This window comes from Alosa alosa, chromosome 1 (assembly GCF_017589495.1).
Source record: "Alosa alosa isolate M-15738 ecotype Scorff River chromosome 1, AALO_Geno_1.1, whole genome shotgun sequence".
In the NCBI taxonomy this organism is placed as follows: Eukaryota; Metazoa; Chordata; class Actinopteri; order Clupeiformes; family Clupeidae; genus Alosa; species Alosa alosa.
The window spans coordinates 47974685-47995966 of NC_063189.1; the positions used below are offsets into that span (position 1 = coordinate 47974685).

Genomic DNA, 21282 nt, shown 5'->3' on the forward strand with positions numbered 1-21282 from the left:
CACATAAGTAAAGCAAAGAATGCTTTAAATGCCAAAATTCCATTTCCTTTCAGACTAAACGTTGAACATCTGTGGTGCATGCTTTCTGGACTACATCTCCTCTTCTCTCTGCCTTCACCCTTGTTTAGCCATAAATGTTTTTCTTTGAGGGAGATAGTTATTAGATGATGACACAGATATCTAACAGTTTATTGCTATGTTACAAGAACAGGTGAGGGATATTCAGCAAAATACAGATAGCTACACTCATTCATTTCAGTGAGCCTAAGCTGATCCTGATCACTTAAGTTAAGTATGTTTAGAAGCGCTTGATAATAATAATAATAATAATAATAATAATAATAACAATAATAATTCAACTTTCTCAGACTCAAGGTCAATTTACAAAGTCAGAGCAAGACAACACAACACAAAGAGAAGGAAAAAGAAAAAAAAGAAGAGGTTATGCATACATCTGGATAAGCAACACAAAATCACTGCTACAACTACCACAAAAATATCTTCTATCTGAGACAACACTATTACAACACTGCAACCTCCCTCTCATCCTGTGATAAGGCACAGTTGCACTAGCCTGTTATTCATTATGGATGAAATTGCACTGCGGAATCATAGTCGCTGCACAACACTACAGGGAGAAGAGAAAGGCAACAACCACCAATCTAAGACACCACCTGATTCAGGCTCATTCTGCTGGCCTCCAAATACCTCTGAACCTTCGGAAAACTGCAAATCATGCAACTCTTATGTTCGTTCATTTAACAATGGTTAAAACTGTTGTGTGGATTCATTCATAAAATTTGATAAAAAAGTGGGCAATTTAAATAAAAAAAGTGGTTTTGATGATCCATCATCATCATTTTGCTTTCTGTAACCATATGGTTTTCACTCTAAAGGGATATTTAGCTATTATAGCCAATACACTTTTTGTCACATTCAGTGAATATCAGCTGAGCCTTATCTGTGTTTGTGCTGGGAGAAAAAAACAGTTTTTTTGCATGCAACCCTGGCTCTGTAAATAGGAAATAAACACACACCCTACACACAAAACACTACTTAGCCGATCGTCATCTAGTGAAGTTTGCCAACGACACTGTTCTCCTTTCCTTGCTGGTTTTGTCCAAGATCACAGGCCTGTCTTTAGTGAGTTTGTGGAATGGTGTGATTGATAGCTCCTTTTTGGAGCTAAATGGTACAAAGACCAAGGAGATGTTCATTGATTTCACCAAGCATGGAGGACTGCAACTACAATCAATGGAACCAGCTGAAGTTGTATGAATACAAATACCTGGGCACTGTCAATGATGACAAACTGCGTTTTGACTAGTGGTGATTCTTAAAAAATGTCAACAACAGCAGTATTTCTCGAGGATGCTATACTCTTTTGGAGTGAGCAGGAAGATTCTCAAAATTGTTTACACCTCCTTTATTGAAAGTACACTGACCTTTTCATCTACATGATTGATTTCTACATCTACATGGTTTCACTCCCTCTCAATCAAAAATAAGAAACACCTCCAGAGCATTGTGTACACATGTTCTAAAATCATTGGCCACCTTCTTCAGTCTCTGACATCACTGCACGACAAGGCAATACTAAGGAAAGCCATCTTCATCTTAGAAGACTCTACCAGTGTCCTGGAGTTTTTGAATGGCTGCCCTCTGGCAGGCGTCTGCGCTGTCCTCTGGCTAGGACTAACAGGAGGAAGGCCACCTTTACTTTTGAGGCTATTCGCCTTTTGAACTTGAATATGCTCCAAGCCCCCTCCTCCTCCCTCTCCTGGGACTAACCCCCTTTACATCCCTGTCTGTCCTGTTCTTTCTTTTGTCCTGTCTTATATGTCTTATATGTTGTGTTATGTCTTATATGTCACTATGCCTGCATAGGGAAATTGCCCCTCGGAGATAAATAACGTTTTTTGAATTTATGAATTGAAATGAAAACACCAGTTGGCACACATCAGGGCAGTGGGAACGGTTTAAGGGACAGCAGAACTAATGCACAAACACTGATCAAGAGCACTGAATGTAGAGGTGTATTGGATTGGTGGTTCAGTTGAGTTAAAATATCATCAATCTTTCTCCAGTATACTAACTCCCCCTTTAAGGTTTAGTTATTCATTCTTTTCCTGTCTTTCTTTTGTTTGTTTTCATATCTGTTGTCTTGTATGTTGATGTTTTGTTTGTTATATGTATTGTGTGGACTCTAGGAAAAGTATCTATTCTTTTCCTGCTTTTATATCTTTTATATCGCTTCTCGGCATTTTGGCTAAGATCAAGTGTAGTATCTGTTCTTATCAGTTTAATATCTGATACGTCCTCTACCCGAGGGGCAGCCGTGTCAATTATTGTCTAATAATGCATGGGGCCGCCGTGGCCTACTGGTTAGCGCTTCAGACTTGTAACTGGAGGGTTACCGGTTCAAACCCACGACCAGTAGGCACAGCTGAAGTGCCCCTGCGCAAAGCACCTAACCCCTCGCTGCTCCCCGAGCGCCGCTGTTGTTGCAGGCAGCTCACTGCGCCGGCATTAGTGTGTGCTTCACTGTTCACTGTGTGCTGAGTGTGTTTCACTAATTCACGGATTGGGATAAATGCAGAGACTAAATTTCCCTCACGGGATCAAAAGAGTATATATACTTATATCTGTTGTCTTGTATGTTGGTTTCTTGTTTGTTATATCTTGTGTGTGGAGCCCAGGAAGAGTAGCTGATGTTTTCTGCGTCAGCTAAGGCCAAGCCTCAGTATCTATTGTCTGCATGCCTGGTGGGGAAATACCTACAGCTGTGTGAGTAACGCTGATAACCCAGATCGCAAACATAAGTCTTTTCTCTATGCAAGCAAGCTGCCTTTGTTTTAGTATCAGAGGAATAACTGCAAGGCTGTTATGCAATGGCATGTGCGTTTGGTGACTGTCTGATCTTATCTGATGCTAATCTTCAACTGTCTGTTCACTCTTGTCCTTTGTGGCATGCTTAGTGTAGTTTAACTACAGATAGCAGAAATTGTTTGAAAGTGTTCAGCTGTGCACACATTTAATATTTTATTATGTTACAGCCTAAGATAAGTAAATTAAAGCTATACTCAATACCCCACAATGACAGTGAAAGTGCAAATTAGATTTAAGACATGTTTACAAAATTATTAACAAAAACTGAAATATCACATTGATGTAAAGTATTCAGACCCCATATTAACACATGATGACACACAAATGCCTGCTGCACTGAAGGGTTCTCAGACCACAGAGGCCAAAGTTTGGAACAACCAGGATACACTAAAATGTGATGTACTCAAATTTACCTTAAATTACCCCTGAAAAAAAAAAAAATACCAAAACCACTTCATTTATATTAAATGGCCCTTAATTTGTAAAACAGGCCCTTAATTTGACCTTGAAATGCCATTTTAAGGTTTGAGCCCTTAATCTACACTTACGGTGTCAATTCAGGAGTTCCCTTTTTTGTTGTGATTAAGGGGGTAAGTAAGAATAATTTATTTTATTTTAAGGAGTTAATTCAGGGATCACTTCAGTAGGAGCTCTTTTTAGACTCTACAAGCCAAATTGAGCAATCAGGGGGATCTTGGTGAGAGAGGTGACTAAGAACCCAGTGTTCACACCCCAGCCAACTAGAGACTGTGTCAGGGTGCTTTTTGTTATCTCTGCTGTCTAACACATTTCAATCTGTGCCGATATATAGCTAAAGGTGTTGGTGCAAAACACATTATGCAGATTGCCTTTTATAAATTATATGAGAAAAATACTATATAATTTATACTAGCATTGTTTTTTATGCAAGATTCTGTGTAAAAGGCAGACAAAAACACACTGAATATTGTCAGATGAAAATCCATGAGCTAGAGCTAGAGCTCCCCTTGAATGGCACATTCACACAGTTAGGAATTGGATAGTTGTAGGCCTATGGAATTATGATTCATTCAAAATAAAGTTATTCTCTGCAGAGACTGTATTTTGAATAAGGAGTGAGAACACCAGTCCTGTGTGCTGGAGTGTGCTGCTGTACTGGCTGATCTCTTCATTTGCCGTTCTCTCTCGCCCTCTAGTGTTGGAAGACGTGTAGGCCTAGCCTACTGTTCGGAACATGCGGATATTTGGCATTACATTTGTGAAGTCTTCAAATCTTGATTTCACCTTCACTCGACAGGTTTGACTTTGACAGGGGTGCCCTGTTTCCATGTGGCATTTTAGTTTCGATAGTTTCATGCTCTCATGTGCCAGCCATTTAGGCTACAGCACACCACACACTGGGGTTTCTGCCATATGTTGTCCTCAATTTACCGGTAAGTGAATCCATATCCTAGCCTAGCCTACTTATGAACAAATATGCAGAATAGGATAATTTTTAGGCTAGCCTACTTATTCATAGGTTTTATCAGGTCCCTTTCCACAGGTGTATTAATCAAGCACCATGCAGTCTGCATTGATAATTAAGGTGCTTGATTTTATACACCTGTGGAAAGGGACCTGATGAAACCCATGAATACTGTAGATAGCTTAGCCTATACTGTGTATTTATCATAGGCTACTGAGCAATTAGACTAACACACAAGATAGACTATATGTAATAGAGTATTTCGATTTGTGTTTGCTGACAAAAGAGGAACCTTTTATTTAGAGTGGCTATTTCACATTTAAAAGTTGAAATAGCCTATTTAATTTATTACTTCATCAAACATTAGCCTAAATCAACCAGACACCCCTACAATAGCTGCATTACTTCAAGTGTCAAAACTGCAGTTTTGGAGGAAGTATATGGTTCTTATGCAGGAAATGCAGTATTTCGGACATGAAAAAACAGCATTGTAGCCTAGTACTGCAAAGAAAATACTATTGTACTGCATTGTACTGTAGTACTATAACTGCACTTTTTGTAAGGGATTGGAATCTAATATGACAATAATATAGACATAACTTTTGTTCTCCCACTGAAACTCAAAGTCAAGATCAGAGTTTTTTGGGGGGATTTTCTTGGCGGTTAATGTCATGCGATCAAACAGCAAGTGGGCCATGTTAGGCATGTCCAGTCTAGGCCTGTGTGTGCCATCTGTGTGGGGACAGGCAAGCAGCAGCTGGTTGGGTTTTAGGTGGTTCTGGAGGGCACAGAGGTGTGGTCCTGGATATATCTGTCTTGCAGAGTCATGTTGTCCTATTAGCGTTCACTAACGCGCCCACTGTTGCGTCTCTGGTTTAATCCGGGTGTGGGAAAATGTGTCCCATGACAGATGATTCATAGATCCAAAAGGATGAGCCGAGATAGTTAGGGTGATTATAATGGGCTTTGCTTAGGCTACTGGTGTACTACTGTGTGTAGGCATACATCATAAATCATTCTTCATGCATTCATGCGTTGGGAATAAAAATGAATGTGAAGGAACATGGTTGTCAGATCTTTTCCAGTCTTGACAACATTATCAATGGTTTTAACATAAATACCATAGAAGTAATCATTGTGTCTGTCTTGAGGTAGCATGTGTCTGCGGCAGTAATAAAAGAGGACTTTGGACAATGGAAAAAGCTGTGTCTGAGGACAGAGGCACAAACTGCAGTCTGAATCGGAGAGGAAATGTGGGGCTGCATACATCGATAAGGTAATTCTAAATACTAACTGATCTCTCACTTTCTCAAAATTTGTTCTTTTCCAAAATTATCTTTATAAAGCTGTAACACTGACAGAGCAAGTCATTAGTCAAAAAGCAATGCTATGGTGGATTATAATAAAGTATGATGATATTATGAGTATTGTGTCTCTGAACAAAGTACATTAACCTTGAAATAGACAAGTGTGTATAATGTTATTTGTAAAGTAATTGCAAGTTTTAAGCCAGTGTAACATATAGAGGTATAGGCTATAATCTGTTCAAATTCACTTTGTCTTGCTACTAGTTTGAGACAACACTGCAGTCCGCATGACATACATACACATTAACAAAGTCATATGAGAGAGAGGCCGTCTGGCTGTCAGATCATATGACTGTAGTGGGCAACCCTTTGAAATCTAGAATGGGTGAACTAAAATGCATATATGCAAAATGTATACTTTCAGCCAGAATAAGTAATTGATGCATGTCCACAATATCACTAGTACCTAAAACGTCTACACTCGCATCATTTGATAAACGTTTTGATTGATGTTATTCCTCATATTTGTAAGTCACTTTGGATGAAAGCATATGTTGAATTAATAAATATAAAGGTTAAATGTATAAGGTAGCATGTGCACCAGTTTGCTGGTGTTTGGTAATAGTCCATAAAATATTTCTGCCTTTGTATAGATATATTGAACCAGATATTATGGGGCGAAAAAGTATTTTACATTTTGCATGATTTCAGCTGTTAATAAAATGGTGTGACATACTGTCTGAGCATTTAGAAAAATATCTTATGTGTCACATTATAACACACTCACACACAATGACGGATAAATGACTGGACAAATTCATGACTGAGTTCATTCTTCTCAAGATTCCATCTTTTTGCTTTGAAATGGCATTTTGTGTTGTCTGTTCAGTATTACGTTTTACCGAGGACAGCCACCATGAGCAGCACACTTTGGAGAAGCCAGTCCCTGAAGAATCTCTCTCAGGGGCAAAAGTCATGGGCGTCGCCAGTGGCATCCCAGCGGTCCGGAAGAAAGTCTGTCTCGCAACTTGTCCAGCAGTGAGTTACAATCACATTCACTTACCTAGTGCCAGATGACCAGTACTTCAGTATTTCCGTACTGACTGTCTTTGTGTTTGGTTTGAACAGGTACCAAAGTTGTGTTGAACTGAGAACTGCAGGCATAGAGGAAAATGGACTAAAGGTTGGGTGTTCCACAATCATTGTGACATGAATTGAAAATATAAATATACTCATGAGTCTAAAACATATATTCCTACTTAGATGGCATAAAACATGCCCAAACATGCCCTACCCATACTACCTTACGTATGGCACACCTGTATGCTGATCTTTCATCCTTTGCTCCAGCTTCAGCTCTGTACAGATGAGTTCCAGGATGGCGGTATGCTGGGTGCTCCCGTGAAGCGCAACCAGGCCCACCTGTGGGAGGACCCCTCCGGTTTCCGAGGATGGACCACGCTGACCCGGAGCCGCTCCATGGAGGGGCTGTCCCTGCGTCCGCGTGAGCCAGCAGGCACCAGTGCCCTCCGGGCGCTCTTTGAGTCCAAGAACGCCCTGCAACAGGACTTCTCGAGCAGCCCCCGGCTCCACACTACACACCCTGTCAAGCAGAGCCCTGCGAAGCCCACGCCAGCCGCCACCAGGGGAGAGCCAGCGGCTGCACGCCACAGCAGTGAAGTCACACCAGCACAGAGCAATGGCACGCACCAGGTGGGCCTCATGCTCTATATTGGTCTCAGTAAACAAGAGTGGCAGACTGACAGCCAAAATGATTAGACCTGTACTGAAAGAATGGTTACCCTTATAAAGCATACAAAGGCCTTTGAGACCAATTGAACAGCTGTCTATGAGATCCTTTAAGCTTCTCTCAAAGCAGCTCTGCATTAATGTCTGGTTGGTCGTTCACATTTTTTGTCGTCTGACATGCAACATTTAAATTTGAATAACCTACACACTGGTTAATATTATTTTAAGCAGTTTCATATGATGGATATGTTTCTATGTAATCTGAAACTGCATCATTTGTAAATCATAAAAAAACAGATTTATATCGCTATTATCTTTGTTTGCACAGAGGGTGAATGCTGCTCAACCAGAGAGGTTGGAGAGGAGGAAAACCATTGCTGGTGTCCCAGGATCACTGTTCAAGGAAGAGAGCAGTCCAAGGGGTGAGTACAACATTCATAAAGAGGTGGGTGTGTTAGAGGTAATGTATGTGACAGAAGCCACATATGGCTCAGTAGCCGCACAGACAGATAAACTTATCTATACACCACACCTGCGAGACAGGGTAGGTCAAAAGCTGTCTCCTGCATAGAAACAAGAGACATTCACGGTCAAACCATTCAGGGCATTCAGGGCCATGGGAATCTATGTGTCTGTGCTGCAGACATGTGTGAGGCTGTGCCCATGTTAAAAATATTCCTCAGTTAATCCAAACACCGCACAGGGAGGGCATGCCAACACCCACAGAAAAACCTTTTAGGCAAACAGTAGCTCCGGTTTCACTGCCAAAGAGCTGGATGCCACTGAGCACAAGCAGGAGGATATGAACGTGTAGACACAGAACTATGTCCATGACACACGCATGCTGGAGACATGATGTGGCCTGTAGGGTTACACCTGTGACAGGGAGCCGGACTCTGACATGGCTAAATCCGAAGGCCGTAGAGGTGGCATAGTTCTCACATGCGTCAGTCAGGATGGAATCAGATGCAGTCTGAGCCAAGTGTTTGCCACAAAGGTTTTGACAGGGAGAGGCTTGGCAGAAGATCCGAAAGGGCTTTGTGGATACACATGCCACCACAGTGCTCACTTTGTTTACTGGTTCAGGTCACCATCAGGGGGATTGAAAAAACAACCCAGATTGTTTACAACCTAAATGTATTTTCAAAGTTTTGACATCAGAAGTCAGGAAGGTTTTTACGTATTTAGTTATTTATTTTAATTGTATGTCTCTCCTTTGTATTAGTTTATATCAAACTAATACTTTTAATAAACCCCATAAGATCTTGCTAGTAAAATGAATAAATGAGTTTAGTAGCCAATAATGACTAGCCTTTTTTCCACCATAAAGGAATGGTGGCCCTTTCTTAATGATCACTCATATTCTTTGTGGCCTAATATTGTCACTGACAGGTTATATATATGAGGTTGGAGTTGAGCAAATTTGACCTTTCTCAGAGATTGGCCTATGTGACGAAATTTCAGAGTCTGTCATATTATGGTGTTAAAACCTCTTTGGTCTACATAGCCATACATGTTACAGTACAGTTGTACATGATTCGTACTTAGGTGATGATAGAACATCGGACATGTGCATCGTTACACTGAAGTATGAGTGTGTTCATGGCCACATGCACAATGAAAAATATCTGTCATGATTCTACATATCGACATTAAATATAGAGGTCAAATGTAGTTTACTTACCGGTATATTAGCAATTTAAGTTAATTTAATTGAGTTGGCCATGATATTTATTATATAAACCATTACCGTTTTAATAGCAGCTTACAGCTTACATGACTCTCACCAGAGAAATTCAGGACAGTGCTGACACCTGATTATTTATTTGGAGGCTATGTCTATCCTTAATCATTCATCCACACAGCACAACATGATTGTTCATAATTATAAATAGACATCTTGGCCGTTTGGGTGGTGATGCCAAGCCGAAAAGAGGCCATGATCAGGGAGCAATCTATTCATAACCCCTATATTCATACTTAATAACACTGAAACACCTGATGACATCAGAATGGATTGGGGGGAGGGGTAAAACTGACATGCGAAGGGGATCCCAAACTACTTCCAGTACCACTGATTGACTCAGTCTTGTGGAATACAAGCCGTAACCCCCTCCAGTACCACTGATTGACTCAGTCTTGTGGAATACAAGCCGTAAACCCCCAAAATAGCAGACTGCTTCATCGCTAGCGTAGCAGGGCCCTGATAAAAATCAGCTGTCACCAGAGCCGCAGAGCCAGAGACAAGCAGAGTGGCAGAGAGAGCGGAGCTCGCCAGCCAAACGCTACACACAGCATTTGATCCAGAGGGGGGATCCTCCTACGGCAGTCACAGAGAGAGAGAGAGGGAGAGGAACTCTAGCAGACAGCACTGGAGCTATATAATCTCATTCAAGCAGCTTCAGACACAACAACACAAAAACCTGACAGGCCTGAACAAGGTGATCAGCAATCAGTGAGTATTATGGCCTTTGTACTGCAATAACGAGGTATTGTTTCACAGCGTATGATGACAGAACATTTAGTAGTTTCAGTCATATGGGTATCCTGTTGTCGCTTGATTTAAGTAAACATATTATCCTAGATGCATAAATTGACATTAGTGTGTGTGAGTGTGTGATAATAAGGCAAACCTCCGTATAATTTACTATTGAACCAGTCAGTGTTATGGTAAGATCTATCTGAGTTCAAATGCTGCTGCTATCAAATTGTGTAATGTGAGTTTGGTTGTTTTGCTCAACTCAGAGGTCGTGCCACAGAGAGGCTGAATTTACTAAAAGCTTTTCACTGCCACAACAATCATCAAATTTTATACAGGAGGACATTCTGAACAGGCTTTATCTTAGCTCTTGTCCTAGCACTATAAAGCTTTAAAGGCACTGCCAGCCTAAACGCCAGAGACACAACCCATGCAAACTGTGAGCATTTATGGCGATGGGTTTATGAATAGACATAGTTTTGACACATTTCCCCCTCATTTTGAGTGTCAGAACAGGTTGGGGAGGGCAGCTGAAGACACTTTGAGCAAATGCCAACTGCATATCACAATCATTTGGACAGCTGTCATCAGCACTAAAGCACTCTCAAAGCATAGCTCCTTATAGCGCTGGGCCTGGCCTCAATTACTCAGTGGAAAGAATGGTGGGAGATAGCCATGTTTTGTGAATAAGTGATGCAAATAAGATCCCCCCATGATGGCTCAAGATTATACTTACAACATGTTGTGTTTGAATTTGCTTTTATTAAGGGGGTGTTCCACAGTTTTGAATGAAACCATACAGTAATAACCTAAACTCATCAAAAGTTATCAAGGCACCCTTTACATTCAATTTTGAAGTACAGTGTACTTAAATACTTGAAAGGCACAAGCAGCATCTAATATCATATATGTATATTTATGTATGTGAAGTATGTGTTGTCACGTGTTGGGGTGAAGGTGAGGTGAGGACCCCAAAGACTGAGTTTAGAATAGATAATCATCATGCAAAGACTACAAAGCAGGGAGACTGCAGAGGATAACTGTTCAGTAAGAAGATGAATTCCATTTTTTATTGTGCACTTGTGAATGTTGTGGTGGTTACCACACTTCACCACACCTCTGATGGCTGTGGCTGCCGTCCGGCCTAAATGCTGCTGTGCCCTGGTATTCTCTCTGTCCATTCAGCTATGCAAACGCTTTAAGCCCGGACTCGTGAGAGGCGCCAGTGTGTGGCCGTTCTTTTGTCTGTGGGAGCTTACGGTGTAAAAATGGGGGTATGCCCGGAGCTGAGCTGACCATCAGTTACTGCTGACAGATCTTTGCTGCAGGCCAGGGCTGCTGATCTCCCAAACTGTGGGGTTGCATACCTCAAACACCTTGAAAATAGTTGTCTAGGACTATATGAGCTGTAATAATCAATCTAGTCCCATGATTTTCCATACATGTTCTCATTTAATGAGGTTCAAATAAATAACAAAGTAATGCATTTTCCAAGTTTCAGATGTAAACTCAAAAGGAAACAATCAATTGGCATAAAGCATGAGATGGATTCAGATGTTCACTATTCACTAAGAATTCAGAACTCTCCACTTCCATGTTGACCACATTTTGGAGGCCTCTAAGGTTTTCCGACACAATGTTATTTGATAACAATACTGACAGATGTCAAAGGGGGTCACACTCCAGCTGAGTTAGCAGTTGTTGTTGGCATTCCTCCCCATCCATGGTCACTTCACTCCAAAGAGAACAAAAGGTTGCTGAACATTATTTGAAACCTATTTTTGTTTTAGTCATGGCAAAGAAGAACAACAAAACATTTAATGTTATGCCACTATTATCTGTATTGTTATTGTGAGAAGTTGAGACAAAGTTCAAGTTGAGACCTCATTCATGTGCAATGAACAAAGCAGTCACACCCTGAAATCAAACCTCGGCCACATGTCCCATCACACTATGCTATTGGGGTTACCCATCAAAAAGGTTTTCTTGACTGTTGTTTTGTCTGCTTTGTGAAAATAGCTTTCACAGTGGGTGGCATTTCTGAACTACTAGCATAGTTTCCACTTGCTCCAAGGTATAACAATAGCTTAGAGCGATAAGCGACACGCTAGTGGCACTCGGCTATATTTACTCACTGCTATCAATGAGTCTGTCTACTGAGACACCAAGAGGCTGTAGCAATTCTGTCCAGTTCATTCTTATCTCCTGTATGTGGGTCACTGCAACACCAACCGCTTTATATGTCAGTTGGGCATGCAATCATGATCACACTGCTGGTTAATTTTATTGTGTTTTGGTGTCTTTATCTTAGGTCTACTGTGTTACATTTTATTTTAATATCAACTGATGTTCATCTTAAAATAGCCATTATAGCTTACCTGTTGTTAAAAGAATAGAAATATCATCTCAGGTCTGTGGCCTTGTGAGCCTTTACACCCTAAATATGATCTTTTATTTTAAGTGTACATTTAGTGGTCAGCAAATCACAACCATCTTTGACGTGTATTACTTTTTTATTATAATGTTGGCCTTTTATTTTGCTACAGATAGTTTGAGAAGAGCGCCATTAGACAAAAGAACTGCATCCTCTGGCATAACACGGGGCCGGACTACTTCATCTCTGAGACCCACCCTGCAGTCCGTAAAAGACAGATCTGCTCTCTACCTGTCAAAAGCAGCAGCTGCAGAATCACCAGGAACTACCACACAGCAAGTGAGTGCTTAGAATACCAGCCGTGCTTCCCATGCCTCCCAGGCATTTATTACTTAGGTCAAGAGCTCTGACTGGCTGATGCAGATCACTGGGGTGGGTGGGGGAGGCTGACACAGTGACATGGGGTTAAGGGCAACTGATCAGAAGGAGTCATAAATGACAGGAAATGCATTTTTGGAACATCAACACACTGTAATTATTTTAGACTAAAAATACCACCATGCTAAATATGTGTTATTTGGTAGTAGTGAAATCTACACACTTTTAACATTATATGCTGGAATTCTACAGGGTCGTGTCATCCAGGAGCACATTGCGACCTCGGAAAAGAAAACTAAACAAAGCAAGGTACTGCTACATTTACTTTTATGATTAATTCTCTTGGACTGCAGTGGAACTAATCCTCATGTGTTTTATTCTAACTTTGCACTAAACAAAATGTTTGCTAATGCTTTAAGATGTGAAAAAGTGAAATGTCATTGGTTTTCAAATATAATACCAAATACCAAAACATTGCCTCATCTCATAATTCCTCGCTGAACCACAAACACTCTACCAACTATCAAAACATTGCTCTAATATTACATAAATATTAATGTATATACAGTAGATTGTGTCAAGATTTAGATGACATTCGGTTTTCGGGGAATCCTCTTTATAAACACTAGCTAGATGATACACACATCAGGATCTAGGGTACTTATAATTTCCCACACCCTGAACATTGCATTTGAGGAGGGTGAGGAGTTCATATTTCATATTAATCCGTGTGGAGTTCATCTAACATCTGCGTGTGGTGCTGTGACATACTTCCAGTGATAGAAGGCAAACCCTTCAGAAAACAGGTAATGTACTGCCACAAATATTAACATTCATGACTAACCCAAACAATATGTTACTAATTTTACAATTTTGTTTGTGTGTAGTTGAAATTAACAACATCCCTTCCCTTTTTCTTTCCCATCCAAGATGTCTGACCTAACCAAACAGATAAGAGTAACTGATGCTAATGGAGAGGATGACCTCCCTCCCCCTCCCCCACCACCACCTAGAACTCACATGGATGAATCGACAGCCACTAGAGACGCAAACGTCCTCCCTGTTCCTCCACCCAAAGAGACATTCTCAACATTCTACCAGCAGCGGCAGAAAAGTGAACTAAAGAGACTCTTCAAACATATTCATCCAGATGTGAAGATGAACTTAGATGATGTGATTGATGATGAGATAGTGAAGGCAATACACATAAATGCTCAAGCTGCTGATTCAAACTACCAGGGGGAGGTCCAATCCATGCGGTGGATTTTTGAGAACTGGACTCTTGACAACATTGGGGATCCTCATAGCACTAAGAAGCTACTTGATGAGGAGAACCTCCAGGGAGGGGATGTCAGAGGCACTTCTTCCATGTTTGAGCATGGTGTTTTGGACAGTTCTCAGGCATCCTCATCAGCTGACAGTCAAGGCCTGGTCAAGGGAGATGTTCGCACAGCCACCTGGTTGTTTGAGACAAAGCCCTTGGATTGCCTTGGCAAATCCAGCACTGAAGAAGGGGAACTTGTTGAGGCAGTATTGAAGGAGGCGGTTGTGAAAGGTGATGTTTCGGGTGCAAGACTCCTGTTTGAATCCAAGCCCCTAGACGCTTTGGGCCACTGCTGCTCTGTTGAAGATCACAGTTTCCTTCGGCTTAAGTCAGAATTCGAAGAACATAAAGGAGACGTTAAGAAGACAGTGAGGCTTTTTCAGACAGATCCCCAATGTGCTCTGAGGGATAGCAGTGGCAACATCCACAAGATTAAATCCATCTGCAGGGAGGAGATACAGAGTAGCAACTTCAACACAGCACGCTGGCTCTTTGAGACTCAACCCCTGGATGTCATTAACAAGGACACCTCTGGTATTCAGATCATTCGGGGTATATCCCTTGAGGAGGCTCAAAAAGGTGGAGTTGACAAGAAGAGGTGGATGTTTGAAACACAGCCATTAGATGCCATCTGTGAGGGGGCTGTGGAGGAACAGAAGTTTCAGGGCATATCAGATCTAGAGGGAGTAGCTGATGTTGGAATGAAGCAAAAGCTTTTTGAAACACAGCCTTTAGCAGCAATCAAGGGTGAGACGACATCAGAGGGAGTTGAAGAGAAAGAAGGGATTGTTGGAGGAGATGTTAAATCTACTCTTTGGCTTTTTGAAACTCAGCCTACAGAGACAGTGAAGGACAGCTATGAGGTGGGGCGTCTCAAAAGAGTCACAGTTTCTCCAGATGAAAGGGGAGAAGTGAAAGACAAAAGACGAACATTTGAGAAGATGAACATCAGCAAAGTTAAACTTGACAAAGATAACAAAGTTGAAGACATAGAAAAGGGCGATGTGAAATCTTTCAAGCATCTCTTTGAAACCATCCCTATCGATCACATATCACAGTCTGAAGACAAACAATCCGAAAGCCTTGATATCACAGCTGGGAATGTGAAAGGTAATAAAGCATTGTTTGAATCAACACCCCTATATGCAATCAAAGACAGCTCTGGAAATTTCCACGAAGTAACAACTGTCAGCAGAGAGGAGATTATCAAAGCGAATATTCAGAATTACAAATGGATGTTTGAGACAAAACCACTCGACACGTTTGAGGAAGGAACAGGGAAAGTAGAGATTATCAAAGGCATAACAAGACAAGAAGATTCAGGCAGTGATGTCAGAATGGCAAAATGGCTGTTTGAAACTCAACCTCTGGATGGCATCCATTTAAAATTTAACAAAAAGGAACAGGACTTATCATTAGAACAGGATGAGGTTAAAAAGGGCGATGTCAAGACATGCAAGTGGCTATTCGAGACAAAGCCCATGGACATTCTGTATGAAAAAGTAGAGAAAAAACAAGAGACAGAAACAATACCCAAGGCAGATGTCAAATCGCAAACATGGCTTTTTGAGACACAGCCTCTGGATAACATTAAAGATGGTGAAGCCCAAAGTCTGAAATTATGCAAAACTTTGCAAAATGAGCTGACCAGTGATGTCAAAGTGAAAACAGTAAAACATCTCTTTGAGACAGAAACCTTGGACAGAATCACAAGAAGAACAGACTCAGAGACAGACATGAGATATGTCAGTGAAATAAACATCCAGTCAGGGGATGTCTCACGAGTGAAAGAAATTTTTGAATCCCAGTCTCTTGATGAAATTGGATGTGAAATGTTGAAGGCAAATACAGAGGAACAGGATACAGGCATCCAGGCAGGATCTGTTCACAAGTTTACTTGGGTTTTTGAGAATCAACCCATTAGTGCCATAAATGAGAAAGAGGATGATACAACAACCATGAGGACTGTCACTGATGTGGAAAGTGGTGATGTTGGAAGCAAGAAGTTCATATTTGAAACCTTCTCTCTGGACAAGATTGAGGACACAGACCAGCTGCTTGGACATCAGTCAATGAGTGTGGAAAAGCCTGTGAGTGGTGTGGATGTGAAGTCAAGCACTATGTTGTTTGAATCTCAGCCTCTTTATGCAATCAAAGACAAGGAAGGGCAGTTTCATGAAGTCACCACAGTCAAGAAAGAGGAGGTGTTGAGTGGAGATGTGCGAGGAGCTCGGTGGATGTTTGAGACCAAGCCCCTCGATTCCATTCAAGCAGACAAAGAAATTTATGTAATTCGAGCTGTGACACAAGAGGATGTCCTTAAAGGTGATGTGAAATCCGCTCGGTGGAGGTTTGAAACCCAGCCCCTGGACTCGCTCACATCCCAAGAAGGGCCATCAGTCAAAATAGTAGAGGACATCACTGGCAGCAACAATGTGCAACTGAGTAAAAAGCTCTTTGAATCTGACCAGGCAGCTCAGCGGAAGTATGTGAGGATGGTCAGTGTCACAGATGTCCAGCAGGGGGATGTCCGCACCTCGACCTGGCTCTTTGAGTCTCAGCCGATTGATTCACTGAAAGGTGAACCACAAGAGCAGAGTGAAATGCAAACAGTTCACAGAGAAGAAGTCCAGAAAGGGGATGTAAAACGGTGCACCTGGTTATTTGAATCTAAACCGCTAGATGAAATTAAGGACACTGAACACTCAAATGTTAACGGTGTAGAGCAAGAGCAGGAGCACATCCCAAAAGCAGATGTGAAAAGCACCACCTGGATGTTTGAAACCACCCCACTGGATAAAATCACAGTGGAGAGTGTGTCTGAAAACCTTTATCGCCTCAACCAACTCAGCATTATTCACTCAAGTGGGATCATCATCCAAACCCATGATACTAAAAATGTCAACATGGCAAAATATCTACTTGTTCCCGATGAGGGCCCCAAAGTTCAAAAGGAAGAAACTGTGGAGGGAAATATCAGAAACATCATGTTACAGCTCCTGTATAGACCAAACCTGAAGCCTAGAGTTGTTATCTTACAAGAAGAAGAACAAGGAAATGTTCAGGCTTCAGTGTTGGAGATCCCACTTCATCAACAATCAGCTCTTCATGAAGAACAAAAACAGAAAATGGAAAGGGTCGCTCAAATCATTGAGGGTGTCCTTGTTCAAAGCAAGACAACTCAATCTGGACTGGTGATGCAAGAATCTGAGGATGGGCAACCAGAGATCACCGTTTACTCATTCCGTTGCCACAACAGTCTAAAAATGGAAAGTGTCAACATCCAAAGGGGAGATGTCAAATCCACAATAGGAAACCTATTGGCTACTGCCCAAAGCTCAAGAGTGACCGCATCATGTAAACTGGAGGAAAATGAAAAAGGAAATGTAGACCTATACAGAAGTTGCATTGAAAAGGGAAATCTGCAGTACCTCAAGAACCTACAAGCAGAACCCTTGGAGGATGACCTTGATTCAGTGGCAAAAGAACAGATTGAAATTGTCCAGGGGGATGTAAAGGAGGCCAAGAGACACCTCAAAGAACAAAAGGACAATGTGGAGAGAACTGTGTTGGATATTGTATCAGGGGATGTCAAAACCACCAAAAAAGTGTTCTTGAGTAGTTCAACTGGTGTAAACGTTGACCACTGCGTGCCAAAGGATGAGATCATCCCTGGAGATGTCACAATTGCCAAACAGCAGCTTGGCGAAGCTGGAAAGCAGCCATCTCTGGTGCAGAAAGAAGAGATTGTCTCAGGTGACATCAAAGCCACGTTGGAGTCTTTGGAGCGGGCCAAACAACAGAGCATGCATGTGGAGCGGGAGGTCATTACTCCTGGAACCATCTATGATCTGGATGTGTCTTCACAAGAGTCAGAAGTTGACGAAAGACAGAATTACAAGGAGATAATACTTTCAGGGGACATCAAGGCAGCAAAACAGTCCCTGGAAGAAGCAAAAAAGTAGGAGCATGAGAGTAGAGCGTGAAGCTGTTGTTCCAGGGAAAATATTTGACCTCAATGCAGCATCCTTGCAGGAGGGCCTCTCAGCAATGAAGACTTCAGCCTCAACCACGAGTAACCCACGGATTACGACAACATTTCGCAAGGTCAGTGCCTCAGAAATGTATCAGGGAACCAATGAAAATTTGAAGCTTTTCGTCAGAGTGAAGTGGGAAGGATGTCAGATGTAAATGCTAGCGCAGTGGAAACTAATTCAAAAGGTGCCAGTGTCTCTTACATTCCTTACATAATGTCAGAGAGTGAAGCCATGAATCAAGAGCAAGAGACAGCTGAGGAGGTTGTTAAAGGGGATGTGAAGGCTGCCATCCAGGCATTGTATAGTGCTGCTAATGAACAGAGATCCACAGACAAAGAAGAGATTGTGAAAGGTGATATGCAAGCAGCACTACAGTCACTTCAGAAGTCTAGTGTTAATGTGTCCCAAGGGGATTATAAAGCAGCAATGATTTATAGGAAAGCAGGGCAATTTTACTCAGAGGGCAGAAAGAAAAAAGACTCAGGGACTGTGTACAAGCAGAATGTAATGTCTGTGCCTCCATCTGACACTGAATTGTCCCCTTCGGTTTCAGTAACCTACAAGGAGCATCAGTCCCCGGCACCAAAGAATTCAGCACCTGTCGTTAGTTCCAGCCCAGCGGAAAGTTCTAGAGCTTCCATCCCCTCTCCTTTGATAAATGAAGGTCTGATTCCGCCACCCCTTCCTCCAAAGACCTGTGATCAACTTAAAGAGTTAAAACCAGCCCTGCCACTAAAGCCACAGTGGCATACCATATCTCCTACTGAATCCAATAACAACAACAGTGACGCCCCTTACATTCCGGCCATCCCTCCCAAAATGAAAATGGGAAAATCAACTCCTCCACCTTTACCACAAAGGACTGCTTTCATCAAGAATGAAGATTCACACCACTTGCATGCCGTAAAAGAGACAGAGATGCAACAGTTGACCAATACAACAGAACACCGAATTGCCAAAAAGACTAAGCAATGCACTGAAAGATGGGAACAGGAAAAAACAATTGAAGCTCTCTCAGATAATACCACAGCCAGCAAACACACTACAGCTCAAAGTGCTGCTGAGATGGAGAGAAATGTTGTACAAAAGATAAATGCTGCAGAGGAGATCCGCTTGTGTATGCAGACTTACTCTACAGACAGTGAGGCCAAAAACGAACTGAATATGGGCTTCAAAGTCGCCCTTCAAAACTTTGGGGGAAGGAAAAAGGGAGCTGAGGTGGATGAAACTGCAAAATTGACAAAGAAAGCCAAAGCTGTCAGAGAGACAGAACCTGCTGGCATTTCCTATGGATGTGCTTTAAATACACAGGGCAACACCCTGACAGGGAGTGTCAGCCCACCGCCTGTCTCCCCCGAGCCTCAAAGGGACGATCATTCTAACACCACTGTCATCTTAAGGGAAAAACGAGGGAGGAGAGAAACTGAAGATGAACGGCGCCAAAGGTTATCTGTGCACAGGGATGAAATCATGAGGGGCAATGTGAAAGCAACAATGGAGATTTTTGAAAATCTCAGAAAACGGGAGGAACTAAAGACAATCCTTTGCCAAGTTCAGGAAATGGAGGGAGACACAAGTGAAGTAGATGTTAAATATTTGAGGACTCTTTATGAGAATGTGCCCTCTTGGGTAGTAAGACAAAGTAAAGTTCAAAGGCATAGTAATTCTACATATGTAAAGAATGTTGATGCAGAGACAGAATCACTGAGGGATGAAACTGACAGTGTGTCCTCAGTTGAGGCAGCATTTGAAGATCTGGAAAAAGCAAGTATAGATATAATATGTTTAAAAGAGCAGACCTTAGTAAAACTTTTGGAAATAGAAGAGGCAATAAAAAAGGCTTTGTACTCGGTGTCAAACTTGAAATCTGAGGCAGATATCATGGGATTATCAGGACTTTTTAATGAATCCCTGAACACAGAGCAATGCTCCCAGAACACGAACAACATCAGGAAAATTAGTATTGTCACTAGCAAAGCAAAAACAGATCAAAGGAAATCAGAACAAGAGGTCGCCAAAGGAAAAACGAAAGTTGAGGACGTTCAAAGGGAAGTGCCATTGAAAAAGCCAGAGGTTCTTCATCCAAAACCATTCCCAAACCCCCCCTCCTCTCCATCATTCATCTCCATTCACTCAGCTGCAAGAAAACCTGCAGGGGCACCCAAGTCACCTCCCCCTCAACCCCCACAGTCTACTAACAATGCAGAGAGCAGGGCTCCAAGTTCCAATGGTTATCACAGTCCCAATGGTGATCTGAATCAATCCTGTGAAACAAAGGTAGCAAACCACTTTTATAGTCCAAAAACCCCCAAACGAAAAGTCAGCATACTAGAAGTGCAAACACTGCCAGAGCCAGAGCCAGTAGCCGGAATCATTGGAACGAAGACAGTCAGCGAAACATATGAAGAGAGAGACTGCTTTGGCAATTCATTCGTCTCTTCCACTACATCAACCTTTGTCACAAAAGAGACCAAAGCCTCTTCTTCTCGCGAGGTTCTGACCAATCCAAACAAATCAGTTCAAGTGATTGCATCCCCTCTAATGCACAGGTCTGATCGCACATTTGCAGAAAGGAAACAGTCTCATGTTAAAGACAATAGCAAAGTGTTTGTTACATTTGGCCATACCAAAACAGGAAAACATTAACAGGCATCTCCCTTAATGCATATAAGAGTTCCTTTGTTTATATTGTTACCTCTTATATGAGGCCAATTTATTCATAAATGTGTCTTTTTTGGAGAACTTAACTAAACATAGTACTTATCATTCTTATTATTGTCTATCCTTAGAATGACTTTGTATGTTTTTAACATTTTTTTATGTTTTAAAAGATTTTTCTCAAAGTTTAATGTAGATTATTTTATACAGTATTGTTAATAAATTGTCTGTATTGTTTGTTTAATATGACTGTGTGTATGATATATTCATGTCATTGTTAAATAAAATAACTCTGTGTTTTCATGTTTGTTGTCAATTACATTCACTCAAAACATTCGTACCATAAAACAAGACATCTCAGGCTGACATTTTCAGGTCCAGAAAACTATCCCACCAATTCACCTTTAACCTATTATTTTTTTGATATGCGCAATATTATAAATCAAATAAAGGCTAAAATAGTCTTAATGTTGTAAATCCAGTGAAATGCCTATTGTTATATGAATTGTATTTACATAATGTGTCCACAATGTCTTTATGACATTGCTGTTGTTGTTCTCATAGTTCCAGCCTGCTGTCAAGGAAATGTGTTCTGCCTGTCTGAAACCAGTGTATCCAATGGAAAAATTAGGGGCAGGAAAAC

At 41.5% G+C, this 21282-nt stretch overlaps 2 protein-coding genes and 1 pseudogene across 2 annotated transcripts; all 3 read left to right on the forward strand.

The window, feature by feature from the left end:
• Positions 1 to 2249: 2249 nt before the first annotated feature.
• Positions 2250 to 2364, forward strand: LOC125308905 (annotated as a pseudogene).
• Positions 2365 to 5523: 3159 nt separating this feature from the next.
• Positions 5524 to 18621, forward strand: xirp1 (xin actin binding repeat containing 1). The gene is given in 10 exon segments (XM_048264986.1): positions 5524 to 5609; positions 6530 to 6678; positions 6769 to 6823; positions 6991 to 7353; positions 7718 to 7811; positions 12415 to 12581; positions 12888 to 12929; positions 13551 to 17900; positions 17902 to 18051; positions 18535 to 18621. Coding segments are annotated over 9 exon segments (5346 nt in total). The 5' UTR covers positions 5524 to 5609; positions 6530 to 6556; the 3' UTR covers positions 18538 to 18621.
• LOC125308459 (xin actin-binding repeat-containing protein 1-like) lies at positions 18019 to 20942 on the forward strand. Its single transcript, XM_048264999.1, has one exon. The coding sequence runs from the start codon at positions 18123 to 18125 to the stop codon at positions 20625 to 20627; it is 2505 nt and encodes an 834-aa protein (XP_048120956.1). The 5' UTR covers positions 18019 to 18122; the 3' UTR covers positions 20628 to 20942.
• Positions 20943 to 21282: the final 340 nt, after the last annotated feature.